The sequence below is a fragment of the Anguilla rostrata genome, chromosome 19 (assembly GCF_018555375.3).
Source record: "Anguilla rostrata isolate EN2019 chromosome 19, ASM1855537v3, whole genome shotgun sequence".
In the NCBI taxonomy this organism is placed as follows: Eukaryota; Metazoa; Chordata; class Actinopteri; order Anguilliformes; family Anguillidae; genus Anguilla; species Anguilla rostrata.
In genome coordinates this window covers 15,031,927-15,045,304 of record NC_057951.1, presented here as the reverse complement: position 1 = coordinate 15,045,304, position 13,378 = coordinate 15,031,927, and the positions used below count along the sequence as shown (strand labels likewise).

At 52.2% G+C, this 13,378-nt stretch overlaps 1 protein-coding gene across 1 annotated transcript; it reads right to left on the bottom strand.

Annotated features, from left to right (window-relative positions):
• Positions 1-647: 647 nt before the first annotated feature.
• Positions 648-11,416, bottom strand: cry1b (cryptochrome circadian regulator 1b). Its single transcript, XM_064319517.1, has 14 exons — positions 10,420-11,416; positions 8,176-8,284; positions 7,912-8,054; positions 7,359-7,543; positions 6,847-6,935; positions 6,552-6,727; positions 4,744-4,813; positions 4,464-4,657; positions 3,911-4,113; positions 3,651-3,752; positions 3,017-3,115; positions 2,197-2,268; positions 1,887-1,986; positions 648-1,314 (listed from the first exon to the last, which is right to left on the bottom strand). Exons 1-13 carry the CDS (start codon positions 10,575-10,577, stop codon positions 1,895-1,897), a joined length of 1,692 nt encoding a protein of 563 aa, XP_064175587.1. The 5' UTR covers positions 10,578-11,416; the 3' UTR covers positions 648-1,314; positions 1,887-1,894.
• Positions 11,417-13,378: the final 1,962 nt, after the last annotated feature.

The following is a 13,378-nucleotide window of genomic DNA, read 5'->3' as shown; positions in this document are numbered from 1 at the left end:
GTACATGCCCGAAGGAGGGAGTTGCAGTAGTCAAGAGGGGAGGTCACCATAGCCTGGACAAGTAGCTGAGTGCAATATATGTGATGTAAGTGCAATACATTTGTTATTTTAACACAATGCAATGCCATATATTTGAATAGAATATAGGAAAATGGTTTTAATCAGGACTGTGGCTGTGCTTTGCAGCTGAACGTTTTGATGTATTTGAAAAGCATCAGTAATGCTCTGAAGAAATGCAGTTTGCAGTGGTCTTTATGTATTTTCTTCTGCGTCATATAAACAGTTTGAGACTCCCAAAACATTTTTGCAATGACAGGAATTTCCATCTGGTACATGTTATTTTACAAAAGGCCCACAGCAATGTTCCACTAACAGCCTCCATTCTATATGCACAAATGTGTTTTTCCTCCACACACACACACACACACACACAGACACACAGTACATGCACACGCACACACACTGTGATTGGCTGGGCTCACTGATTAGAGCTGCTTATTTACAGACATGTGGATAACAGATGTGAGTCGAGTCAAAATAACTTTATTATCCAAAAACTGGGAAATTTGTGTCTGGAGTGCATGAGCACTCATCCCATTCAGCGTGAGCAGGGCTTCCACACAGGAGAAGAAAAACAGAAAACTGGCTGTATTAACCCATATATTTATTTAAACAAGCACAATCCAAAAAGACAAGAAGCACTATACAATCAGTTACACTGTGGTGTAGCACATAATGGTAACAAAGCTGTGCAAAAGCCAGATGAACAAAGAGGGGGGAGGAGGGGTGGGGAGGGGAGGGGGGCAGAGGGGGGGAGGGCTCTGCAGAGTATAATGGCTGCAAATGGAATCTGGAACTCCAGAGGTTCCGATGGCAAATAAATGGCTCCAGATAGTTTGTGCTCAGAACCGACTTTACTCCCTAATCTCAGACATCAGGCAGTGGAGTGAGTCTGGAGCTCAGCCTGAGGGGAGAGACACTGAGGCCAACACAGCTAGGCTACTCTCAAACCGGACAAAAATCCATCTGCAATGTATCATACATTTAATATCAAAAATATATCAATGGTCTATAACTAAACACAAGTGATAATATCAAATATTTACATTCTGAGTATGAAGCAGATAAATCAAACACTTTATTTACACACTGGTTTGCAGTAATAAAATACAGCTGAGAACATTACACATGTGGAACTGTGCTCACAGAGAGGATGGGGCGTGTGGTTGTCGTGGTTATCCCCCCACCAAAAACAGATAAAGGACAAAATGCTGATAACAGCACTGAGCTCCGGTCTCTGGTCCTGCAGTTCCCCTGTTAAACAAACAAACGCCATTATCATCCCGACTAAACACACACACACACACACACTCCCTCTCTCTCTCTCTCACACACACACACTCCCTCTCTCTCTCTCTCACACACACACACACTCCCTCGCTCTCTCTCTCACACCACACACACTCCCCCTCTCTCTCTCACACACACACACACACTCCCCTCTCCTCACCACACACACTCCCTTTCTCTCTCTCTCACACACACACACACTCCCTTTCTCTCTCTCTCACACACACACACTCCTCTCTCACCACACACACCCTCCTCTCTCTCTACACACACACACACACACACTCCCTCTCTCTCTCACGCACACACACTCCCTCTCTCTCTCACACACACACACACACACACACTCTCTCTCTCACACACACACACACTCCCTCTCTCTCACACACACACACACACACACTCCCTCTCTCACACACACACACACTCCCTCTCTCTCACACACACACACACCCTCTCTCTCACACACACACACACACACACATCCCTCTCTCTCTCTCTCTCACACACACACACACGCTGGGGGCGTACCCTACCTGGTGGGCTAGTTGCTGTTCTGTCTCTGGACCTTGGAGCTGACGCTGGGGGGGGCGTCCTCACTGTGGCGCTTTCCTGTGCTCAGGATGCCGCTAAGACCTGCACAAAACAGAGCCTGTCACTCAGGGGTCTAACAGCCTGCAGCTTTCACTCCAGTCCTGCAGGGGGCGCTGTGATCTGCACAGATATGAATATAGCATGTATTATTCCTCATGATGGGGGCAGAGTTTCCTGGGGGAACTGAAAGATGCTCCTGTCAGCCCAGCAGGTTAGGGTTAGAATGGGGAGGGGGTGGGGAGGGGGGTGTACCTTGCGGTGCAGTGAGAGTCTGCTGAGACTCCTGCCTGTAGCAGACCAGGCTGCTGCCTCCCCCAGTGAATCCTGCAGCAGGAGGACAGAGCGCATTACTCCAAATCCCACCATGCCCACTGACTGCTACAGCCCCGCTGACAACCCTACCCACTAACACCCACCTGCACACTACCCACTAACACCCACCTGCACACTACCCACTAACACCCACCTGCACACTACCCACTAACACCCACCTGCACACTACCCACTAACACCCACCTGCACACTACCCAGCAACACCCACCTGCACTCCTCACACCCCACTAACACCCACCTGCACACTACCCACTAACACCCACCTGCACACTACCCAGCAACACCCACCTGCACCCTACCCACTAACACCCACCTGCACACTACCCACTAACACCACCTCACACTACCTGCACACTACCCAGCAACACCCACCTGCACACTACCCACTAACACCCACCTGCACACTACCCAGCAACACCCACCTGCACACTACCCACTAACACCCACCTGCACCCTACCCACTAACACCCACCTGCACCCTACCCAGCAACACCCACCTGCACCCTACCCACTAACACCCACCTGCACACTACCCACTAACACCCACCTGCACACTACCCAGCAACACCCACCTGCACCCTACCCAGTAACACCCCACACTACAGCACACTACACAACCCACCGCACACTACCACACACCCACCTGCCACACCACTCAGAAATGACTTGTACACAGGGGCGCACTGTAAAATGAAGTAGTGTAATGATGTAAAAGGATGGTTTTTTGGGGGGGGTGTACCTTGCTGCTGTGTGCTGCCGCTGGACTGGAACTCTCTGGGGGGGTACGGGTGCACTCCGGTGTTCCAGTCGATCTGAGGGGTCACAGAGAGCTGGTACCCTGCAGAGATGGGACACGTTTTGTTAGCCATGGCTGATCATTCGGACCCAACTGTCCGCTCTAAAGCACCAATCCTTCATTCTGTCACATGGAAAGTGGATTCCTTGTCATGTTGGAATGTTTGTAGTGATATGGATTCAGTGTGTTTGCAGTCTGTTGCAACTCTCTATTCTGTTTTCCACTGGTGGTGTCGGGTGCGACAATCCTGCCAAATATTCAAATGTGATGACGTACAGGAACTCGCATGCCAAATGCGAGGCCATCTTTAATACGAGGTCTGATATATTACTCAGTATTACTGTGTCAGACGACAATATCGGTTGTATCGAGGCACTCTTCTTCCTCCAAAGTACGCGACTGCTAGATTATCCTCTAAGAGAAATGAGTGCTCAACGTGCTCCTAGTTTCATTGTGCTTTGCATGGCCTGAACCGAAAAATGAGACCTGCCCATCTAAGGACTTTAAAGTGGATGATGAACGGCCCAGTGGGAGATGGACTGGGGGGGGGGGTGGTGAGCGGGCGTGGCCTGCGTACCGGCGGCAGTGGCGCCCTCGTGTGGCCCTTCGGCAGCACAGGCTCCCATGGCTGCCGCTCCCTCGTTCCCGCCGGGATTGGACGGCACAGTTGCTAGGAGACCTGGAGGGGGGAGGGGGGAGGAGGAGACGTGAGCGTCCGTGGCGAATGTGAGGTCATGGCGTGTGATTGGGCAGCGGGGGCAGCGCTGAGAGGGCGTTCCTCTCGCTCAGCCGCAGCCCGCCGTTAGGGGGCGTGGCCTCTCAGGGGGCGTGGCTTACCCAGGCCCCGGTAGCAGGACAGCTGCTGGTAGATCTGCCGCATGCGCTCGATGTTGAGCCGGCTGGCCTCGGCGTGGTGCACCATGGGTCGGGGGTAGTGCACCCCGATCACGCACTTGGCCGCCTTCTGCACGCTCTCCGGCGCGTTCCAGGGGTCGTAGATGTATTTGGCGGGAAAGCCCCTCAGGATGGGCAGGTAGCGCCTGGGGCAGGGCGGGGTGTGGTCAGAACACTGCGCAGCACAAGCACACAAGTCTACCTGCAGTCTGTGTGCGGAGTGATGGGCTGAAGGCTGGTGGGTGGGGCGTAATGTTGTAGGCTGTGCTGTGATGGGCTGAAAGGCAGGTGGGCGGGGCTTAATGCTGTAGGCTGTGATAGGCTGAAAGGCCGGTGGGCGGGGCTTAATGTTGTAGGCTGTGCTGTGAGGCTGAAAGGCCGGTGGGCGGGGCTTAATGTTGTAGGCTGTGCTGTGATAGGCTGAAAGGCCGGTGGGCGGGGCTTAATGTTGTAGGCTGTGCTGTGATAGGCTGAAAGGCCGGTGGGCGGGGCTTACCTGATGTAGTCTCCGTTGGGGTCGGTGCGGCGGCCGAAGCCCACGGGGCAGTAGCAGTGGAAGAACTGCTGGAAGAAGGAGCTGCAGGAGAGCCACATCCAGCTGCCCGCGTTCACGCTCCAGTCTGCGTCCAGCAGCAGCTCCTCAAACACCTGCAGCACAGCCAGACCACTGTTACCCACACACCCAGCTCCTCAAACACCTGCACCTGCAGCACAGCCAGAACACCCACACAGCCAGCTCCTCAAACACCTGCAGGGGCACAGCCAGACACTGTTACCCACACAGCCAGCTCCTCAAACACCTGCAGCACAGCCAGACCACTGTACACCGCAAGCCCACCCAAACACCTGCACACGCCGACACACCCACACACCCACCCTCAACACCTGCGCCAGCCAGAGCAGCGACCCAACCAGCTCCTCACCTCCAATGACCACTCCCCCCACCCAGCTATCCACGCGCAGCCGCCCTGTCACCACAAGCAGCCCAAAAGCGCAGCCGGCCAGGACACTGTGACTCACACCCCGTCCTCAGCAGCTGGCATGAGCCGACCATGGTAAACCAGCACCCGTCCGCACCACCTTGCAGCCAGCCGACACCGGGCTTCCTCAACCATGGCATGGCACGCAGAGGGTTGGCCACTCCACCTCCCTTCCACAGCCCGGGCTTTTGGTGGCGCCGTCAGCTAACCTCAGCTCTCCAGGACACGGTCCCGTAACAGGCACGGGGGGGCGAGGTGTGGCAGCTCTGACCTGACGGGTCAGAGGCGTCGATCCAGGGGAAGGCTCCCCATCGCTACTTGGCACACCTGGGTTCGGTCCCGGGCTGCACGCAAATCCACTCCCTCTGTCAAGCGGTTGCTGGACCCAAACTCCACCAGAGCTCTACACATGGCTGCCTGACCCAACAGCCACTCATAGCCCACATCTGCCTGACCCAAACCCACTCAGTCTCACTCTGCCTGACCCAAACCCACTCAGCTCTCACTCTGCCTGACCCAAACCCACTCAGCTCTCACTCTCTGCCTGACCCAAACCCACTCAGGTCTCATCTCTGCCTGACCCAACCCCACTCAGCTCTCACTCTGCCTGACCCAAACCCACTCAGCTCTCACTCTGCCTGACCCAAACCCACTCAGCTCTCACTCTGCCTGACCCAAACCCACTCAGCTCTCACTCTGCCTGACCCAAACCCACTCAGCTCTCACTCTCTGCCTGACCCAAACCCACTCAGCTCTCACTCTGCCTGACCCAAACCCACTCAGCTCTCACTCTGCCTGACCCAAACCCACTCAGCTCTCACTCTGCCTGACCCAAACCCACTCAGCTCTCACTCTGCCTGACCCAAACCCACTCAGCTCTCACTCTGCCTGACCCCCCACCGCCCCTCACTCTCCATGAACACAACATCCATAGACTCTCACCTGCCTGGACACCAAACCCACCAGCTGCCCGATCGCTAACCAACATACACACAACTCAGGCGCTAAACGCTGCCTGTGAGCCCAGACCCCTGCTATTGCAGCTTGCTTACCGCCTGATCAACCCACTCATTGCACTTGTGCCGCCTCAGACAGACCCCTGCGATCAGCTTCCTACTGCAACACAATGTGATTCAGAAAGTATGAGATCAGACCCTGCTGATGGCACAGACTTGCTACCCACAGAACAGCCCGGATCACCTAACCTAAAGGGACTATCCCACAAGGAGATTTCCATACGGCCTAACAGACCCGCTGAGGCCGCGCTTGGTAGGCTCACAGACCCCTGCTGACTGGCAGGCTTGCGTTACCAGCCTCAGATCAGACCCCTGCTGATTGGCAGGCTTGCGTTACCGGCCTCAGATCAGACCCCTGCTGATTGGCAGACTTGCGTTACCGGCCTCAGATCAGACCCCTGCTGATTGGCAGACTTGCGTTACCGGCCTCAGATCAGACCCCTGCTGATTGGCAGGCTTGCGTTACCGGCCTCAGATCAGACCCCTGCTGATTGGCAGACTTGCGTTACCGGCCTCAGAAAGCCGGTCTGCAAAAGGGCATCTAAAGCCACTGGGTCCTGATGACGCTCGGCTCGGCCAACCCTCTGTCACCCTCCTAATGAGCTGCGGGAGGTGCTCCTCACCTTCTTGTAGAGGTCGGTGAGCTTCAGGTAGAAGAGGCGGCAGGACAGGCAGCCGAATCGCAGGTAGGGGCTCAGGCCCGTGGGGCTCGCCAGCAGAGAGTTGGCGTTCATGCGCGGCCTCTCGAAGTTCGCCACCCACGCCTGAGAAACACAAAACGCGCTGCTTGTGGAGAACGGAACGGTCTGAATTTGTGCGGTTTATAAGGGACGCGTTTACACTTCCTGACCTGCAGAGGGCGAAGTTCGGGCGTCTGACTCACCTTCCTCTCCAGGTGTCTCTCCAGACGAGTCAGAGCCTCCGTCTCGCCCCCGGGCCACACGGCTGTGGCCAGCCCCTCCGTGTCGAATCCTGGAATCCCAACACACTGCACTCAGCACTGACAACTCCGCTCCACTCAGCACTGACACTCAGCTCCACTCAGCTCCACTCAGCTCCACTCAGTACTGACACTCAGCTCCACTCAGCACTGACACTCAGCTCCACTCAGCACTGACACTCCGCTCCACTCAGCACTGACACTCCGCTCCACTCAGCACTGACACTCCACTCCACTCAGCACTGACACTCCGCTCCACTCAGCACTGACACTCCGCTCCACTCCGCTCCACTCAGCACTGACACTCAGCTCCACTCAGCACTGACACTCAGCTCCACTCAGCACTGACACTCCATTCCACTCAGCACTGACACACGGCACCCATGCTCAGTGGCAGTGCGCTCAGCAGGGTGAAGGTGAGCAAGCTGCAGGGTTGAGCTGCAGTAGAGACTCACCCAGCTCCTCCAGGGACGGTACTCCAAACTTGTCGTCGTGGTCGTCGGCGATGGGGGTCGAGCACCGCCCAATGACCTTGGCAGTGATGGCCTCAGCCGGCGTTTCCACGGCAGCCATGCGGCTGATCACCGTCTGGAAGCGCTTGTAGGTCAGCGGCGACTGGCCTCCGTTCAGCTCAATGATCCTGCAGACAGAGGCACGGACAGCGTCCCGTTCAGCTCAGCGACCCTGCTCTGCATCAGCATGCCGTTTCTCATCAGCATGTTCTGCGTCATTAGCGTGCTGTGTGTCATTAGCTTGTTTTCTAATTAGCATGTTCTGCATCATTAGCGTGCTGAATCTTGATTAGCGTACTCTGTGTCATTAGCATGCTCTGTCATTAGCATGCTGCATATGATTAGCGTGCTTTGTGTTAGCGTGCTCTGCATCATTAGCGTGCTGCATATGATTAGCGTGCTTTGTGTTAGCGTGCTCTGCATCATTAGCGTGCTGCATATGATTAGCGTGCTTTGTGTTAGCGTGCCCTGTGTCGCTGGATTTAGCCATACTCACTTGTCCAGGTCGTAGAGCGTGTGAGAGGTTCGCACCATGACCTCCACGTCCGCCTCGCTGGCCAGCTTCCTGATGGCGGCGTCGCGCTCCTTCCCGAAGGGCTCGGAGTCATACTCGTACGACAGGCGGCTGATCTTCCATTCCTGAGGGCGGAGCCAGCCATTTCACATTCAGTTAAGTTTCAAAAACAACAGCATATTACACTCCTTGGATATCGGTTGTGAAGATCTGGCCAATCGGCTGCTGGCTGGTGGGGGCGTGTACCTTAAACAGTCTGGGGAAGACATCGGTTGGCTGGCCCCGAATCACGAACAGGCGAGAGCTCAGCTTGCGTAGGCTGGCGTCCAAATCTTCCAGACACTGCAGCAGAAACCTAGGCAACGGACGACAGAGGCGGCACCGCATGTGTCAGTCACTCCGCCATTGTGACGTCATTGTGATGTCATTCAGAGGAAAGAATGCACCTTCAAACCCAGTGAGTGTGAGCCAGGAACCCGTTTGGCAGGGAACACCATGAGCAGCCAGAGGGCTCAGCCCTGAGGGTGCGGCCAGTGCACCTGCACCGTACGGCCACCAGAGGGCGCTCTAGCCCTTTGACTGAGAAGGGCCTGGCAGCGGTGGGTGGCTCGGAGGCTACACTCTGTTCCCCTGGCCTTGGAGGAGGAGTGGCTCTGTCTCGCTCCGTTACTATAGGAGGAGTGTCAGCGTCTCCTGGCTAATGATTACCCGGGGGGGGGGGGGAGGGGGGGGGCGATCACGAGGAGGGCCCCACTGTAATGGCCCTGCTGACACACTGCCCTACTTCTACACACCGGAGGGAGGGGGGGTTACATCATCCTGTTATGTGAGCAAGCTGCCTGGCGTCCTGCCAGCCTACACCCAGCAGCAGCCTAGCATCTGGGAATGAGGCAGACCTCTACTCACATACTCACACACTCACTCACACACACACACCTCACACATGCACGAGCGCACGCACACACACACACATGCGCACACACACACAGCTCAATGATAATGCCATCATTCAGTCACTTCTGTGGTTATGCGGTTCTGTGTTCAGTGAAAGCGCGGCTCTGTGTTCAGTGAAAGCAGGGCTCTGTGTTCAGTGAAAGCGGGGCTCTGTGTTCAGGGACAGCGGGGCTCTGTGTTCAGTGAAAGCGCGGCTCTGTGTTCAGTGAAAGCGCGGCTCTGTGTTCAGTGAAAGCAGGGCTCTGTGTTCAGTGAAAGCGCGGCTCTGTGTTCAGTGAAAGCGCGGCTCTGTGTTCAGGGACAGCGCGGCTCTGTGTTCAGTGAAAGCGCGGCTCTGTGTTCAGTGAAAGCGCGGCTCTGTGTTCAGTGACAGCGTGGCTCTGTGTTCAGTGAAAGCACGGCTCTGTGTTCAGTGAAAGCATGGCTCTGTGTTCAGTGAAAGCAGGGCTCTGTGTTCAGTGAAAGCGCAGCTCTGTGTCCAGTGAAAGCGCGGCTCTGTGTTCAGGGACAGCGCGGCTCTGTGTTCAGTGAAAGCGCGGCTCTGTGTTCAGTGAAAGCGCGGCTCTGTGTTCAGTGAAAGCGCGGCTCTGTGTTCAGGGACAGCGCGGCTCTGTGTTCAGTGAAAGCGCGGCTCTGTGTTCAGGGACAGCGGGGCTCTGTGTTCAGGGACAGCGGGGCTCTGTGTTCAATGAAAGCACGGTTCTGTGTTCAATGAAAGCACGGTTCTGTGTTCAGTGAAAGCGCGGCTCTGTGTTCAGGGACAGCGCGGCTCTGTGTTCAGTGAAAGCAGGGCTCTGTGTTCAGGGACAGCGCGGCTCTGTGTTCAGTGAAAGCGCCGCTCTGTGTTCAGTGAAAGCAGGGCTCTGTGTTCAGGGACAGCTCGGCTCTGTGTTCAGTGACAGCGCGGCTCTGGCAGTTGTGCAGTTGCGTAACAGGCTCTCAGGGTGCCGTGGAGACGGAGGCTTTTCCGCGCGCTACTCTTAGCGGAAAACTGACGTCACCGTGACTACGCCCGTGTGGACGGAGCTGCGTTCATTCATGTGTTCAGTCAAACACTACACAATAACGCTTACGCGACACCACAACACTACACCATAGCGGCACACCTTAACACTACACCATAACGCTTACGCTACACCATAACACTACAGAGCTATTCACACATTTATAACATACAGCCAGCCAGCCCTGTGATACCCTCTCACTGTATAACTCTGCTGTATCTATAATAATGCCAGTTATTTGTTACATATAATTTCATTACACAATTTAATTCACATAAGTATTTTAATGTGTTTTTCCATTTTTACTGTTCTGAAGGACGGGTTCGGTACTGAACCATACCAAATTCCCCTGCACCCATCCCAGTACGGGACGGGTCCCACACTGAACCATACCAAATTCCCCTGCACCCATCCCAATACAGGACGGGTCCCGTACTGAACCATACCCATCCCATCCTAAGACACACACATCTAGCCACATGGTAAACTGAGACAGATGGATCTCAGTTGAAGTTTCCCTCCCCGTTCTTACCTCCACCTGCTAATCCCCACGTTGGACGATCCAGCGAACCAGGGATCCAGAATGTAGACGCATCGCACAGTATCCGCCCCCTGGATCGATTCCCTCAGCGAAGGATTGTCATGCAGACGCAGTCCTTTCCTGAACCAGTGGATAGTATTCACGACCATCACTCACGGCTGCTGCTCCGTGGTGCAGCTAAACAGTGTTATATTATCGTGCAAAGTCCCGAAGTCGCTGTTAAAAATGAACGTCCGCTAACAACTGGAATACCAGGACTGTTATTCGATTGCTACGATCCCTAGCTAACTGAACTAGCCAGCTAGGTATCAAGCTGTCTGGCCGAATGTATAATGCACGAGTACGCCGGGGGGAAAAAACAATTTTCTTATTCAGCCTTGTTCTAACAAATTCATTTCCATGGTTTTAAATAATTTGGAAACCGACACAAAGTGAACCATCTGGACCCTCTAAACAGCGCTGTGGCAGCAACCCGACGGGCTTTAGGACCTAGCAAGATAATGCAAGTAAATACACCTGCCTGTTGTATAACTTGTTTTTCGGAATGATAAAAAAAAAGTGATTTACTAAAAAGGCAAAGGCCTATTATCGCAGCCAGCGGTTTGACAAATGACAGTGACACGACCAAGCAGCTATTGTATCCCAGACGCACTGACGTTTAACCTTGCAATCACACCAAAATACACCCCGACCAAATCAAGACGAGGAAAACGGAGTCGATATGGTTGTCGACAGCTGGCTACGTAGCGATCCACTGGTAATACTGCTCGTTTCTCGCACGTTGATTTATCTGCCTTCCAGATCCCTACGTTTCACTGCAATCCGTCATAAAATGGCTGTCTGTACATCCCGTGGCTTAAACACAATCTTGATCACAACTGAATCCAGGTAAAACGCGGATTTTGAACGCAAATGCCTGCACTCCCTCCAGCTCGCCCATGTATTCCGCTTCTCCGACCAACCGCAGTCCCGCCCAGAGTATGCAAAGACGCACATCGCATGCAGCCCTCCGATTGGTCAGATCTCCCAATGCGCATTACACCTTCAGTCACGTTCCTGTAGTGTGCTTTTTTCTGGGTTTGATATTTTCATTTTTAAACTTGTTTTTCATTTTTAAAATATACGTGCCAGCGATACAGTGCGCAGCCTGGTGCGATACTGTGCAGAATCGAGCAAAACAAATAAAGAATCTTAAATGTTAAAACATCAATCGGTTAAGCTTATTTGGAATCGCTCTCTGTTGCGGGCTCCTGATTGGTTAGTATGCAAGGACCCGGATAGGCACGTGCAGGAAGCGAGACAAAATGGAGTGCGTGTAAACGTGTTATGTTTTATGCGCAGTTGGGCAAAGATAGGTTGGATTTGTTTTATTTATTTGCACAAAAACACAATAAAAGACCTAAAAGGATACCAACATCATGCGGTGCTTATTGGAGTCCTGCTCAAAATGATAATATTTGCACATTACGCAAAAGTAAACAAAAGCTTTAGTGGCTTTACAATCGAAGAGCACGGTAAATGTTGTTAAACCCAATTGATTTCAAAAGTACCATTAACAGACATTCAAATTATATGGCTAGGGTCTTTTTCTTTTTTTTCTTTTGTCCCCGATAAGTGACGTTTTGTAAATAATTGCGCATGCTATCAGCTATTTTGTTTTAAAACCTTGTTTGGTTCACACCATTTAACACTGAATGGTGTTATTTTAATTATTAAATGTGGTATGGAGAGAGAAATGCTCCCATGTGAAATGACGGAACAGGAGGATTCCTTTGCAGTAGGCCTGAGAGCCCCTGCAGAGGCTCTACATAGAGTGGGAAACTTTTTTCTATTTAAGATGAGATAATACAGGCCAAGAGAAAAAGAATGCACGTACCACACAACTTGGAAAGAAATATTTTAACTTTAGGTCATGTGAGGTTATTACGGTAGAGTAAATATCCAGGGTTCCCTTCTTTAAAACGTTGCCTGCACTGCAGAAAATTCCAGCATTTTGGAGCTTTATCACACATCTGCTTTTACACGAGAGGATTCTCTGTACTGTAAAAGTGACTTTAAAAAGCATGGAAGACAAAGGTGTAAGATCTGACCGTGCGTGGCCCTCACTATGTCCTTCCTGAATGGACATTCTCTAGTGCTGATGCAAGAGTCACTGCTGGTGATTGAAAGCAGTGGAGTTCTAGAACACTGAAACATGCTGAAAAAGAAACCCAGACTTCAGTGGGGTTAATAAAGATGCAACTGCTGGCAGGAAACAGGCAAGCTGGCCTGCTGCCTGTTTTTGTAATTCTTGAACAATGTAAAATGGTAAAAATAGATGTCCACTGGGAAAAACTAAATCTGTTGTCTCTGTGTCTTAAATATTCATAAATAAGTAAAATCCCTGCAATATATCCTTATGATGGACACATATTCTGGACCATATGTTAGATGCATAACTTCCTCCTCAGTTGTAGTGTTGTGTTATTTTGCATTGTGATTCATGTTTCTCAGAGGACCCCTGGTTGAAAGATCTGAAAGTTGAGTAAGGAATATTAAGGCAGTCGATGGAGCTACTTTGGAAGTGATTTTAATACCTTTTCAAAAACAAATTTTGTTTGTTGAAGCTTGTATGTGGCATGGAAGCAAATACTGGTCCTAGTTATGTCTACCATACACATTATAATAATCGCCAACTGGACCAAATTAATATGGGTCATTGTATGATGCCAATGACTGAGAAGGGATCAAGGTGCCATTTTTACTATAGACCACTAGATGGGGGTATAACTACGCGCAGATAAATGTTGCCATGGTAAACTACAAAGTAAATATTTAGGGGTCATTTATTTCGATCGACGGTCATATTTTAGCTGCAATATTATTTTTTTAAACCAGATTTCTAAATTTTATTTTCTACTGAGTGCTTTTAATACATAGCCACCTGTGTATGAAAACAGAAAGTATATAA